General features: G+C 39.0%; 2 protein-coding genes across 3 annotated transcripts; one reads left to right on the forward strand and one right to left on the reverse strand.

Annotated features, from left to right (window-relative positions):
• Positions 1-188: 188 nt before the first annotated feature.
• On the reverse strand, positions 189-3235 carry Skpa (S-phase kinase associated protein 1 SKP1-related A). Of its 2 annotated transcripts, none has more exons than XM_076420235.1 (3): positions 3024-3235; positions 2197-2475; positions 189-883 (listed from the first exon to the last, which is right to left on the reverse strand). In XM_076420235.1, exons 2-3 carry the CDS (start codon positions 2473-2475, stop codon positions 674-676), a joined length of 489 nt encoding a protein of 162 aa, XP_076276350.1. In that variant the 5' UTR covers positions 3024-3235; the 3' UTR covers positions 189-673. The 2 variants fall into 2 exon arrangements, with proteins under 2 accessions (XP_076276350.1, XP_076276351.1); XM_076420236.1 differs by lacking the exon at positions 3024-3235 and adding an exon at positions 2683-2926.
• A 7998-nt stretch (positions 3236-11233) lies between these two features.
• Positions 11234-14061, forward strand: LOC143207251 (uncharacterized). The gene is made up of 3 exons (XM_076420464.1): positions 11234-12520; positions 12659-12849; positions 13328-14061. The coding sequence occupies exons 2-3, from the start codon at positions 12739-12741 to the stop codon at positions 13634-13636; spliced, it is 420 nt and encodes a 139-aa protein (XP_076276579.1). The 5' UTR covers positions 11234-12520; positions 12659-12738; the 3' UTR covers positions 13637-14061.
• The last annotated feature ends 1321 nt before the right edge of the window (positions 14062-15382 follow it).

A 15382-nucleotide genomic window follows, 5' to 3' on the forward strand; every position in this document is an offset into this window, starting at 1 on the left:
ATTATTTATGTTCGAGATTGACCGTGAATCGAATATGCGCAGGAATAAACTCTCAGTTTCGATCACATGAACAATTATTTATTTTAGAAATGTTATCACGCTTTTCGTTTCAGCAAAGCAACAATGTAGTACTTGGTACAACGAAATGTTAACTCGCGAATTTATTAGCATAGAGAAATGTTCATAAATGAAACTGAAATTTTCGATATAGTTTAATATGACTGTTCAGTGTACATTTGCACGAACGTGCTCGACAAAACGAGAAATTGGAAACGAAATCACAAAAATTAAAAGAAATCGGCCTTATAATCTAAGTAGACGAAACATATTTTTTTACGACTCTATAATACTAAACATTCTGCAGATTTGTGATACTAAGTAAATGTAACAATGGTACAGTAAGATTAATTTATATCCATGTAACGTTTACTATGCATAGTAAGTAGTATTATTATACGTTATACAAAGATTCGGGATAAATAAACCATATACACATCGACCACAATTTTTTCGGCATTAATTAACGACTATTTGGTGTATTAATCAAAAGTTGAACCATTAAGAAAAACTTCTCTTCGAATAATACAATCGGTGCATGAGCTCAGAAATTTTGTCGAGTATTAAGACGGAATTCTGTAGTCAAACAAGATGTTTAACGCTCTCGAATGTTGATCTACTTTTCTTCGCACCATTCATTCTCTTTGCGCACTTGCTCCTCCTCTGTTGCACTAAAATCGTTCTTAATGTTGAACGTTTTTCGGATTTCATCCGGTGTTTTCCCCTTTATCATGTTGGCGACCGTTTTGCATGTTACATCTAGAAGCCCTTTAATGTCAAGGTAATTAGCAGCCAGAATTAATTCAAACAGAGTTCCCTGGTCGACCTGCGAACAGATTTGTTTTTAAGACGGTGGTAATCGATGATCGATGCATAGATGATTAAATATATACTGTATCGCTGAAAATGGATACAGACTGAGGGTAAACTAAAATGGGGGTATACTCTTATTTCTCGATAATGCAAAGATTGGGTTTTTTAAGATCAATCTAGGCTGCAGTCGTCCTATTGTTACGTTTACGAGGCATGTAGCTGTTTCAGTTTTATGAAAATAGCAAAATATAATAGGTAAATTACACCTCGTAAACATAAAAATAGGAAATTTGGGGCGACTGCAACCTAGATTGATCTTTTATCCAACCCTTTTGACTACTGAAAACCCTATCTTTACATTATTGAGAAATGAGAAAGTGCACTCTTGCAATCGTAGAAACGAGTAGAAAATAATGATATTATTTATGGGACGACCTAACAAACACATCTATACCTCGTTATATGGTACCTCTTTTTTATAACGGCCATCTTTAATCATGGCACTGTTTTGATTTACAGCCCACAATGTTTCGTTGTAACAAAACGTTTGTTTACTCGCTCCACGAGAGTTCCAGATTCTCCCTTTCAGAAACGTTCATTGAATTTGAAGATTAACACTTATAAAAATAAAATGAGAAGCCAAAAATCTGTCACGCTAGCAACTAAACTAGAAGTTTTACATCGGATTGTAGCTGGTGAGAAAATTGTTCAAATTTGTAATGCTACGGAACTAGCAAAGTCTACCGTTCAAACTATTTGCGAAAGAAAAGAATTAATTAAAACACATTCTCTATCTGCTGCACCTTAAGTGTCTCAAAATTAACTCGCCAAAGAAGTAGCATTATGGAAAAATTATTAGATATGTGAATTGAAGACAAGAGAATAAAAAATTAGAACGGATCCAATTGAATTTGTATGGTTTTGTATGTAACTAATTGATTCGTTATACGGCTTTTCGCTTTACGGCCAACTTTTCCGGAACGTATCTAGGCCGTATAGCAAGGTACAGGTGTACAAATAGCCAAGAACAGGTGTGGACCTAGGAACGATGAAAATACCTCCGCTGAATGCGGAAAGCGGGACAGCGGAGGTATACAATCATCGTTAACACAGTATGAGGAAGGGTCCTTTTTGGTCCTGGGCAGTGGGGTTTTAGTGGGTATAGGCGAATGTTTTAAGACCTTCCTCCAAATTACACCTTAGGAGGAAGCCGAGCCCCACACTACCCTCTCCGACCACCATCGGACGAGAGGGTGCGCATAAGAGCATTTCCCCACCACCCTTCAACAAAAAAAAAAAGGTGTACAGCGCTTCTAAGACATTCACCTTTAAAAAGTCTGCGTCCCAGGAGCTGATATCGTCTGTGCGTTTTTCTTTGGTTTCCTCATCCTCGTGAGGTGGTGGGTCGTCCTTGTGGTAGCTTGCCCACTGCAACACTTTCTTAAGAATGGCAGAGTTGACGTTTGGCAGAGGAACAACTTCTTCCTCTTCGTCATCCATGCCAAGGTCCTCCAACATGGTCTTTATGGTGACTGAGCATTTTGCAATATCAACATCAACTTCGAAGACCTCTCCATCTGAGCTTTGTAATTTGATGTTAGGCATCTACAACAATATTTCCAATGAATAAACACGAATAAAATAAAATGTCGCAAAAATTTCTTTTGCCTTCGTCTAGAAAACAAAATAAACTTCCGTTTGGATTCGGTATCTATTGACGAACGTATAAAAGCTCTTTATCTGTGCTGTACTGTATTTTTATAATAGATCAGAACTTGAAATTCTGATATCTGTTATCTGGATTATATATACATTTAAAGAACTGTGTTCTTTGCAAAGACGAAGTGATTTTGTAGCTTTGTGTACACGATCGTTATCCTCGATTACAGTTGTTGTGACAACACTCGTTTGAGTTTCGAACACCAACGAGTAGCGAATTATACATGATTTTCTCAGAGACGATCGAGTCGTTCGTTCCAAGCTCTGTATTTGCAAAAATAGATAACCACTTCATCCATGCATCACAACATCAATGGCGTACGACATATTTGTGACATGTGCCCGAAACATCGACGCTATTTTCGTGAAACGAGTGAAATGTTAACGCGGGATCCGTGGGGTTCGTGGACGTTAGAAACATTTCAAATATTCACCGTAAAATGTTAACTGCGACTAATACGATACCGCATCAAATATTTTGCTGTAACTGTGGCGAGCGAGCCCTTGATACAGTTGTTCCTGCTTCAGCTTCAACCGTTCTTTTATTTTACTCTCTCGCTCGGTGTCGATGTAGCTTCTCTGTCCAAGGTATCTAGCGTCCTTCCGTGTCCATTAAATTCTTGGTTCTACTTCTCTCGCTCCTTTGTTCGTGTCCCTTTTCGTAGTTTCTGGATATACGGATTACGGATAGATCGCGACACTGACGAGATACTTCGTCGGTGATCGCGATCGTTTTAATAGCGAGTTCGCTCAATCGACGTTAGATGTCGCTACCAGACAGCGCACGAGGTGGTACAAGTGCTAGCAGTCTTTAATAGCACAGGTTCCTTTATTATTGATACAGTTACCACCAGTTATGCAAATAATTTAAATAAAAAATAAACAAAAAAAACAATTCCTTTTGCCCAGAATGTCGACAAGCATCTCCTTGACTACCGTGCCATCTAATTTTTTAGTAAAAATAGGTAACAGAACTCGAGGTACAGAGTAACTTTTAAAGCCTGAATATTCGCACACAGTAATTTATTGAACACAACGCACTGATAAATTATTATCTCTGCTTGTTCAACGATTATTTTTTCTGAAGATGTTGTCGAGCACCCCATTGACAGGATGTCAATAATGCGCAGTTATAAATAATGTCCCCATTACAGATTACTGTTGAAGTTTGCTGCTAATCTTGCGTCATCGTCGCGAACACTACGGAGCTTTTAATGATATAGTTTCTTACTAGAAAACAACAAATTTTATTTGAATCTCAGCCAAAGGACTCGTTCTTCACATCTCCTACGCTTTTAACGATCGCCGTGCGTAACAACTGGTAACAACGCGGTATTGCACGGTCTTCTCGCCGAAGATCTCCGCCGTTTAGCGTGTAATTTTATCAGTAAACGTGGGTTCATTGTCATTACCAGTTGCACAACATCCGCAATCTTCGTCGTACTCTGAGATCAGATCAAAACTAGGACTGAAACTTTTGAAGCTTCTTCAATTTATCGATTCAATTTTTCGATCAGCTACCTACGTTCTGATAGTCCTTCGTTGGCTTCCACCTGCCCTCCATTTACAGGGATATTCTGATAAAAAGATTGTTTGCGCAATCGTAACTCGATCGAGAAACACCCTTACACATCGCACCGTCGAATCAGTGAGAAATTTATGGAAATATATTTCCCACAAACAGTACGGTAATGGTTTCTCCGTGGTTTTCCCGAAGACATGCTGAAAATCCGACTTCGTAACATCCTGGCGTCATCCGCCTCGCCGTGATCGTCTCTTCCATTCAGAGTCCTACGCTTTTCCGTTCATTGCATTATCCAACTTTTCTGTCCAATCACGACCAGCAGATTAACGTGATTAGTGGTCCAACGGGATCCGGATTAGCTGAAAAAATCTACCCTCGGCAGTATATGTTTGTCCCTCGGCGGGAAACTAATGTAATCATTTCTCCTACGAACACAACAACTTTTGGTAAAGTATCGGACAGTTATAACGCTTCTCTGATGCTTGCAGTCGATATAAAAATGATACATGACGAAGTTCTTCGAGACTACACATTGAAAACTTCGAGTTGCCCTTGAGACAAATTGCTGTAGCGAAAGAAGAGTTCGGAAAACAGTGTGTTTGCGAATGCTCAGTGCTTCGCCAGAACTGTTTGACCAGATTCAAAAATGAATTCCTGTATTACTATTGCGCGTGTTTCGAGTTTGGTAAGACTACTCGGTGCCGTGCATAGTGAATGGTCAATTTTAGTTTCATTACTGATCTCCAACAAAATGGTAATTGAAGAATACAAGCTCCCAGCTTGATTTAATTGTTTTCTTTTGATTACAATGTAGCTACCTATCTTCTATCTATACAGGATGTTCGACTACAGGTGGGAGCAAATTTAAGGGGTGGTTGTCGACGATAATACAAGACGAACATGAAGAATAAAAAAATTGCGATTTCGGCTTCGTTATTTAGTTATTAACAATCAAAAATCCGCCTAAAATGCGGCAACGCGACCAGCACGTATCAAGTGACAGATGCATGCAAAGAGATCGAAAAATTGTGAGATGATTGTGGGAGGACAGCTCTACCAGCCAAATTGGAAAAAATTGCCCCACTTAAATTTAACAAATTAGGAAATATAAAATATAGGATATTTTGGTCCGATTTGTGATTCACATATTCTCTACATTCAAAAAAATTAGTAAGTACCATTTTTATTTCATAATATAGGTTCTGTGACTAATGGACGGGAGTGCACATCATGTTTATAAAATATTTCAGGTGAAGCAACAGCTGAAGTGTTGAAAACGCATCGCCTAATTTACGTGGTCCCATTGGAGCGATGTAGTGAAACCCACGAGTTGTTAAAAGAGGGGACACTGCGATTGTCAACCGTGCTGTGCATGTAACACAAGTTTGTTCAGCTCCAGCCGTAGGTAAACTGGCATTAATGCGCTTCTCGGGTACGCATCGAGTCGCTGAAACTGCTCGGGGTGCTCGTTGACGACCGACCACGCCAGCAAAACGAATGAACTTTTCAAAATGTTTCTCGTATGGTTCCAGCAATCCTCTAGCTTTAATTTGAGCTCTCAAAACTTCAAAAATTCCCATGCAACCACATTCCGAAATCGATTTCTCTGAACACCTCAAAATGCAATCATCTTTTTCATAGACATCGATGAGGATTTCACGATTTTTCAATAGAATATCGACTTTTCCTTCGGACTTAACTATACTCATCGTAAAATACGACATTTCAGCTTGAATTCGAGTTCTGAAACGTTCAAAAATTCCCACGGGAACGCATTGTAAATTTCACTCGACGGTTCCCCGTAAAATCGGGTCAATGTTATCCGAGTTGACGTATTGGCTTTCTTGTTTCTTTTAAAACCTAAGTGCCCCGAAAAATCGATTCCGGATAAAGCCTGGAATCCTCTCGGGTATCAATTTCCCTGCGTGATTTTGACTTTTCTTTCGAAGGTAAATGGATCTATCATAAAGTAACGAAGGTAACAGGCATTTTAATGCTTTTCTCGGGTGCGCAGCGAGTCGCTGAAACTGCTCGGGGTGTTGGTCGACGAGCGGCCACGGTAGCAAACCGAATGAACTTTTTAATACGTCAGTCGTACCGTTTCAACGGTGTTCTATTCTATTCTTTTTGCTGGCAGCCAGTTCTGCTTCCACCGAGTATACGGTCTCGTATTTCGCTCGAGATTTTTCGAGAAATGGCCGCGCTCGGTGGAGATGGACGAAATGCAATACAATATTCTCGTGTCTTTTTTTTTGTTCGTACTCCTCCCGATCGAGGAGAAAGATAGGAAGGGAGAAGGAGTCGGGGATTAAAAGGGAGAGGCTAGAGAGAGCGTAGGTTGTTGGCGCCCATATTCTTGTCTGACATTCATAGATCTTCGGGAGAAGAATCGCTCGGTTAATGGCAGCGTATAATTTCCCTCGAAATCGACGGCGTCACGTTCCGTCTCGTTTTTTTATTATCCCGCTTACCGTGAATCATTACGCGGATAATAGCCGTGCGATTTTTTCCAATCGATTCGCACCCGACACCTCGTAATCGCGAAATTTACGTGTCCGGTTGTGTACCAGTAGGCGCCAGGAGAAATTCCGCTCCTATCCTACACACGCTGGAAAACAGAACACCCTCCTCTTGCTTTTTATCTTGGTAGGATTTTGCGTCATCCACCACCCCTTTCCCCTCGAATAAACAACTGTCTGGACATCGAAAACTGAGAGATCCAACGAAGCTCGCTAAGAAACTGCGATCGAGGAAAATTCAAAGGTTCACATTTAGCTCTGACCTGCGGATCCTCGAGCAAATTGGCTGCGTAAAAAGCTCCGTTTCATCGAGTCGCATCTTCCGGAAACTATAGACTGTTTTCGTAACACCGTTTCCTGCGCCATTCAATTTTTCAAGAAATTATATAGAAGGGAAGAACATAAAGGGGGATGAAAGTGGATTTTAATAGACTTGGCTTGGTCAACGAAAACAATCTCTGCTTCGCATTTCATTCGATAATATTATTTTTAAATAACGTAATGGTACGTATAAAAAGTAATGGTCAATCGTCCTAGAGGTGAATCTACACCTCTGGATCGGTGGACATTTGTAAGAGAAATTTGCCGCAAAATTGTTTGTAACAAACAAAATTGTTGTTAAAGTTTTTTTTTACATCAACGCCTTCTACTCATCGAAAAGAGAAAATGTTTGAAAGGGGCCATATGTCGCAAACAAATAGTTATTGATATAATAGCTGTTACATTCTTAAATAGATGATATAAAAGACAGGATTTCAAACGCATTTGAAGTGGTTAGAAATAAAATGGACATATGTGAGAAACTGTATCGGAAATTATGCCCACATTGAGCCAGGAAGACAGGCACAACTACTAAGACAAATCGGCGTAAATGGTAGTGTGCTGTGGATCCGCCGAAGGAATAGGAGACCCTGAAAAATTTGTAATAAAATTTTTAATAATGTAGGATTAGAATTATTAACTTCAAATTCTCAATTTCACATTGACGATTTGAATGGGCAGGGAGACGATGACTTGGTACGGGCCTAGCGACGAATGTCCCTTTAAATTTCGTTTTTCTCGAGGCACGCACACGATCATGTTCTGTCTCATTGACACGGACGTGTGAACTGTAGTAGTAGGCTTTTGTCTATACGTATAATTCCACACAATCAAATTTTGCAAAAACTTCAACAGCTAATATATCAATAACTATTTGTTTGCGACATATGGCTCCTTTCAAACTTTATCTCTTCTCGATCAGTAGAAGGCGTTGATGTAAAAAAAAACTTTAACAACAATTTTCTTTGTTGTAGACAATTTTGCGGCAAGTATCTCTTACAAATGTCCACCGATCCAGAGGTGTAGATTCACCCCTAGGACGGATGACCATTATTTTTTATACACCCTGTTGTACAGCATGGTACCAGAAACGAGAACTGACCGTAGCCAACGTTACCAATCTAAACGATAAAACGCCCCCTCAATCTGATTTCCCTGTAACTTCGTAACACCGCACTGTGACGTTGGTCCATCTCACACTCCCATCGATTTCGAGATATGTAGACTGTTAATCCTATCAGAGCGCACGGCATTCGGTAGCAGAGACAAGAAAGCGAGCGTCAGGCAAGAAGCAATCGAAAAAGTGAATTGATGTACCCTCAAGGATAACATTTTTCGCTCTCGAGTACAGTCCGAGGGAATTAGCTTGACCCGCCGCGCCGCGCCGACACCGTTTTAACTCGCGCGTCTGTTCATTATCGGCAGTATCTACTGGCGTTACCCTCGATAAATACGTGTTTCGATTACACGGATTTCAGCGAGATCGATCAACAGGAGATAATACCGTGGTATCTTCTGTGTTCGCAATAAATGGGCACGGTTGACAGTAGTCAGAAACGGTAGATGATATTCGGCGTCACACGATTTTCTGCGAACGAAAACCGAAAGGAACGCTCACTGAGAATTTAACACGTTACAACAATTTAACCAAATGCAACGTATCTTCTTATGAAATACGAATCAAAATATTGCCGCAGAAAAATTCGAAATTCTCATTCACATTCGGAACAACCTAACAACGTTCTTCGACTTTTTAATCTTTTACTATTTTATCAGGTTGTCCTAAAAGTTTCTTTCACTGCGTCCACATTTCATATTGTTAGATAACATCAGCATACACAAACGACACAATCTCCTGTTCGTTAATGTTTTATTATTCCTTAAGCTTCTCCTTTCTTAATCATACCATTAGTTTTCTTAAAAACTACTCTGAATTTGAACTTACCACATTAATCAAGAACGGAAAGAACTTTTGGGACAACCTAATATTTCATCCAATTTCTTCATAAAAATCCGCAGTCTAATAATGACTTGGAACGAAATAATGTAACAAACGCGTTAATCAATCCGCTCTTATTCCGCTTATGGCATCCGTTACAGCAGGCATGTCAAACACGCGGCCCGTCGACAAGTACTCTGCGGCCCGACCAAAAACTTTGAAACTGTTGCTGTTGATATATGCGTATATGACGCATAATAAAGAAATGAATAGTGTTGCGAGAACTATTGTATATACATTCCAGGAACCGTATATGTTACATTAAACTTCGCGATATCTTAGGTTTGAAAACATACAGAACCAAGTCAGTCAAAGCCTAGCTTTCGAAGAGAGAGAATCTACATATACAATAAATATCGTTCAAAAGATATATGCCTTTTTCTTCCCAAAACCAACAGTTGCTAACAATTTTAACTGGAATTAATCGAAATGCAGTGTGATTCCTTATTGAAACTAAAAATATATGATGGGATTCCAGATTTTTACAATTATTTATCTGTCGATCGGTTTCCCAATATGTTATGTGCAATTACGCGTATTTCAGCTATGTGCACTGCTATGCTATGTTCACTAATTTCAACGTTAAAAGTTAATAAAACTGAGAAAAGGTCAAGATTAACAGAACAGCGTGTGTAATCAATTTCAAAAATAATTACAACTCAACAAATTCAACCGAATTTAGAAAATTTGGTTACTGAAAACCGTTGCAAAGTTTCTTCGAAACAAAACAATAAAATAGCTTTATTCAAATAAAGTATACCTCCAGTAAACGTAAACTTGAAAAAAAACAACTTTTGTACTTCATATGTATTTTTGTAATATTGTTGTGTTTGTACTATGTTATTTTGTATGTGTAACTGTAATGTTAACACATTACCGACCGGTGATTATTGCATAATTTTGAAAAATCTATGGCTAAACACTTTTTAATGAAACCATCAATAGTAACAGCAATTTTCATTGTGAACTAACAAGTCACCCTCCACAACGTCATATAATAGTTTCAGTTAAGATTGCAATGTGGAAGAAAATTTTTATGCTTTCTTTTGGTACAGCAAAATTATTGAAATATTAATAGGCTTCCGGTAGGTAAAGTGTTAATAAAAAAAATGTGTTTCTTCTTTATTTCCAGTCTCTTGTTTTTATTGCGGCCCTCGAATTAATTTATAATACTTAATGAGGCCCTTGGTGATAAATGCGTTTGATATGCCTGCGTTACAGCTTCCGGAAGCGCGTCGAATCGTTGGCGATTTCGGTGGTCCGCGTAGAAAGTATAAACGGCGAGTAAAATAGCAAAGTTGTTTCTCGTTCACCCAAGTGCCTTGCGACCCACGCATACTTCTCGATTCGAAACCAGCTGGTATAGTGATCGCACTTGACCTATTTCTATAGATTTTTCGGTAGCAGGTTTATTAATTTAAGGGGAGCAAATGCCGAAATTGGTTTCGTGGGAAGAGGTTAACGACTCGGAGCAATTTCTCTCCCGACGTAATCGGTTTCGCGTGTCACATAGTGGTGATAAATGCCGAATTACGCGAATCCTTGGTCACGGAGGCGCCGCGACGTCTGTCGTCCTTACCTTCACGTCGCGACGTCGCGCGCCGCGCGCTCGCTTTCTTCTCGATTTCTTGCGTTCTGTCGCTTTTCTGTTTTCTCACCTTCTCGATCGCATCGGAGCTCGGATAATCGGAAATTAATTGCGCCGACGGCGCTGGTCGTTACCCTTTCTTCGTACGGTTCTGTTATTTTTTCCGTGGCGGAGCAGAGTAAGAAAGCTCGTTACGTTTTCATCGCCCCGGATACCGTGCGAAAATGAGCGAAACTAGAGGATCTGTTAGGTGTGCAAATAAATTCGGTTCCTTTTCTCGTGAAATCTCTCTTTATCCAGAAAGGAAGTACTCAAGATTATGTCTCGAAATATTATTTTTCTAGTTTGGGACCTAACAAGGGACGTTATATAGAACTATCTTTTTATAGCTGCCGACGAATGTCATGAATATGTTAAGGGGGTGACAATAGCCCTGAAAGTTGGGGTGAAAAATCCGTTTTATTAAATATCTCCGCAACTATTAGGCCTAAATGAAAATTTCAAAATCCAGTTCGCGCGTCTTAGAATCTTTTAGCCTAAACTGATTTTTAGAAACATAATTTGTTTAAGAAATATGTTCATGAAAAAATTGTAATGTTTTCTAGCAAAATTTCGCAAACAAAAGTTATTTTTTTTTATATAAGTTAACACTAAAAAATTGGTCATTCAAAGACACACAAACTAGATTTTGAAATTTTCGTCTAGGCCTAACAGTTTCGGAGGTATTCAATAAAATCGGCATGTTACGGTTCGGTAACTTCCATTGTAAGTATTTTAAATTGATCATTTTTATCATTCAAGAATTACATTCCATTCTAGCCACCGCACCGGTCGATCCTTCTTCGATCAATGCAAATGCACGAAATCTGCGTCCCACGGACCTGCAACATAATATCTAGGTTAACATTGCACCTCCGCGACGTTCTGTTGCCGGGATCGTGTCAGCAAACAATGCGAGTTTCGCTGCACGTGAAAATTAAAGGTAGAACCGAAGGAAAACGAGGATTCGCCGTATTATTCATAGAAAAAAAGATGCCAAGACGAAGCGAACGACGGCTTTTTCGCATTACACAGACACCTACCTGCCAAGTCTTGCCTGTCGGTTTTAATGAGACCCACGCGCGCGCGTTGTGGGTTAATTATTTCTGAAAAAAGTCTCGCTGCTGTAATTCTTACGTTCGTTAACCATCGCCGGTAATTTCTCGAGTGTATTCCTCGATGCTGATACCAATGCGATGCGCGTGTTATCAGCTGTGAGTAAGTCTCGATCGGATCGACACTGGCAGCGACAACAACTGTGGCTATCTCTTGCAAAAGCTGCGAGAGAAATTTATTCATTGTGAGAACTTGCAAACGGGTTTGTTTAATATAAAGGTACGTGTCCATTCGAGAGTTTCTGTCTGAATTTGCGTGTCCATTTGAGAGTTCTTCAGTAATGTTCTGCTCTCGGAGATTGACGTGAGAGTCATTCCTCGCAAAGTACTCTCGGGTATATGGCTATTTGAATTTCACGCGTGTAGCTCGAAGATGAATTTCGATGGTTATAAGAATACTCGTGAACAGAATGGATTTAATTGTTGCCACGTGCTTAAGAAGAAAAAAGAAATGTTCCAAAAAGAGAAAGTGCTGGACTAAAATTAGTTTCTGCTAACACCCTCAATAAGCGATAGTTTTACTCTCAGATGGACACGTACCTTTAGCCACGGAATGTATTATTGTTTAGACCTTCTTCCTCTGCAGAGGCGTTTATCTAGACACGTTTCTATTTCATTACCTTCTTACCGTTGTTTGAAACATTTATTGATATTTTATCATGTTTTATTTGTTCTATCCAGGTCAGGTATTCTGTAATCTTTTCTGTATCTGTGGTGTAGTAAAGACGTTGTTGCTATAATCGTTATTGTACCGGGCAAAAATTGGGACAGCTAGATAATACAACATAACGAAGCCATTACGAATGTCCATGAGAAACGAACTAGGTAAGAGACAGCTTTACTCAGCAATAAAGCTCGAGCAACCTGTTTATCATAGAATTTATCAATCATGATTTCGGTTTCAAAATTGGGACGCCATTTATTAGCGTGCTCCAATGTCGAAGTAAAATCGAACGTTTCTAGGTATCTCTGAAGAAATAGATGAGTCAATTCTATAACAAGCAAAATAATGTATTACCGTCGGCTAGATTAATAGATGATGGATGGAAACCGCGAGATGGTGGAATGCAACGGAGGGAAATAAAGTAGGAGAAGGTCTCTTACACTCAAGCGAATCCGAAACGATCTTAATATACCGAAACACAATGCTTGGAGTACGTACGAATGCTCTGAAAATCAATCGCAGCCGTTCCCAAAGATTATTCAAGCAACCTTCTCAATATTTCCTCTCTTCTCCATCTGTAAAAAGCCGAGCACTATCTTTCTGATACAGTTTCGGTGCGAGACATTTATGGTCCTGGTGAAAGGATACTTGGCAGAGTGGTCCCGCGATCCTCTAAATTGTCGATCCATTGCAAAATTATATTCTACACCTCACAGAATAATTGTTATTGTTGCATTTGGAACCAACTTTTAATTATTCTTAGTATCAAACAGAAGTTCCATTCTTTTACAATATTTGAAAATATCCTGAATAAATTCTAATTAAATTCTTTCAATCTGTTTACCGCTTCGAATTGCACCTACTGATTGTTGTCGTAAATGCATCAAAGAGGCAGACAATGTAGATATGAAGGATTGTTCCCAAGAAATTCGTCACAGAATAATTTTTTGATGATGTTTCGTTTGTAGATGCAAAATAAGGGACGGTCGCGGATGTATCGTGTAGGACGAACATTATCGTTAAGGGCAGGGCTCGCAGGCGTAATCATTTACAACAATGAGCATTCCTGCGAAGCTCGGCGACACGCATTGTGCCCCGAAGACTATCTTCCCAATGTCAAACTATGCTCTCACACCCGCAACTTTTCCCTTCAATCATCGGCAACGAGAATCTGCGAGCTGCGACGCTACTGGAGCGCACACGTTGTCCTTTTAATTCGGTTGAAAACTATACGCTGTAACATCAATCCATCAGCGACGGTGGATGCGACAGGATAAGCTAGCTCGAAATGTCATGGAAAAATTCCTGCCGTCGCATACCGGCGATCATTGTTGTTCGTTCCAGAACAGAAAACTGAAGAGACCGAAGTCGTAATGGAGAACAGCTGCCGATAATTGAACGATCGTTTATTCACATTTGTAACGTGGTACGCAAAAATTTGGAAAAATGAAGGCTGTGCTTGGTAAGATAAAGTTTAAGGGCCTTCTCATTTCTCGATAATGATGGGGGTTTGCAGTAGTCAAAAACGCTACATAAAAGATCAATCTAGGCCACAATCGTCCTCAAAAATCCTATTTTTACGTTTACGAGACGTAATTTGCATTATTCGGAAGCATAAAGCTGCGACGGACGAAAGTATTCGTACACCCTTTAAAACAGAATAACTTTTTTATAATTGTACCAAACGACCTGATTTTTTATAATCAATTAGAAGCATTGGTTTACGAAATGGTATGAAAAAAAGATTTCCCAAAAATTATAATTTACAAGGTTACATGCAAAAATAAAAAAGGGATTTTTTAAAACTGTTTTATTTGGGCCCTTCATGAAAATTTAAAATATATGTTTTGTAGATCTATGTTAGTTATACACATGCTGAAAATTTCATCGAAATCGATTAACATACACATAAGCAACAAGCGGTTAAAAATGGTAAAATAGTAGTGTTACACGACTTTTGATCAGTTTCTGCTTAAAATCCACAGAATCCACAGAATTTTCAGCATGAGTATAACTAACATAGATCTACAAAACATATATTTTAAATTTTCATTAAGTGCCCAAATATAAAAAGTTTTAAAAAATCCCTTTTTTATTTTTGCATGTAACCTTGTAAATTTAATTTTTGGAAAATCTTTTTTGCATATCATGTCGTAAACCAATGCTTCCAATTGATTATAAAAAAATTAGGTTGTTTGGTACAATTATAAAAAAGTTATTCAGTTTTAAAGGGTGTACGAATACCTTCGTCCCTCACTGTATATTTTATATCTACTTTCTGAATTTTGAACAATGCCTAAGATTTGCAGACCAGCCATTAAGGGAATAGAATCGTTTTCAGGTTTGCAAGGGTGCCGGATGCGCCTTCTTATTTCTCGATAATGCAAAGATGGAGTTTTTCAGTAGTCAAAAGCGTTAAATAAAAGCCGCAGTCGTCCCCAAATTTCCTATTTTTACGTTTATGAGGCGTAATTTGCATTATTCGGAAGTATAAAGCTGTTTCCATAAAGCTGCGACCGCTACACGCTGCCGAATAATGCAAATTTTGCCTCGTAAACGTGAAAATAGGAATCATAACGCGACTGCGGCGTAGATTGATCTTTTATCTAGCGCTTTTGACTGCTGAAAAACCCGATCTTTGCATTATCGAGAAATTAGAAGGCGCATCCCGGTCCCTTGCAATCCTAGAAACGAGTCTCCCCCCTTAACACTAAACCTACCGAACCTTGAAAGTAACTGATACATGTTCCCTTATACAAGTGACAAGATTGATTTCATTTAGACTTTGTGCAGCTCCTATCGTAATATGTACTCCACTAAAGATATCTATACAATCATTTCCTATGAAAATTATTTTTATTATATGAATAATCGTAAAATAAAATATCTGGAACCGATCATCTTGATCGGTAGGTTTAGTCACTAAACTTTAGTGTTAATGACAATATCGCAGCTTTTCATGCTTAGAAATTGATAGGACGCGATGATGGAAGAGCCTGAACAACGTCATGAATGGTATCGCA

The sequence above is a fragment of the Lasioglossum baleicum genome, chromosome 3 (assembly GCF_051020765.1).
Source record: "Lasioglossum baleicum chromosome 3, iyLasBale1, whole genome shotgun sequence".
Classification (NCBI taxonomy): domain Eukaryota; kingdom Metazoa; phylum Arthropoda; class Insecta; order Hymenoptera; family Halictidae; genus Lasioglossum; species Lasioglossum baleicum.

Coding starts and splice junctions, on each gene's coding strand:
- LOC143207251 (XM_076420464.1), top strand. CDS start 12,739: ATGGAAACCGCGAGATGGTGGAATGCAACGGAGGGAAATAAAGTAGGA. Junction 12,850..13,327: donor ACCGAAACACAATGCTTGGA/GTACGTACGAAT, acceptor TTTCGTTTGTAG/ATGCAAAATAAGGGACGGTC.
- Skpa (XM_076420235.1), bottom strand. CDS start 2,475: ATGCCTAACATCAAATTACAAAGCTCAGATGGAGAGGTCTTCGAAGTT. Junction 884..2,196: donor GGGACGCAGACTTTTTAAAG/GTGAATGTCTTA, acceptor ATCTGTTCGCAG/GTCGACCAGGGAACTCTGTT.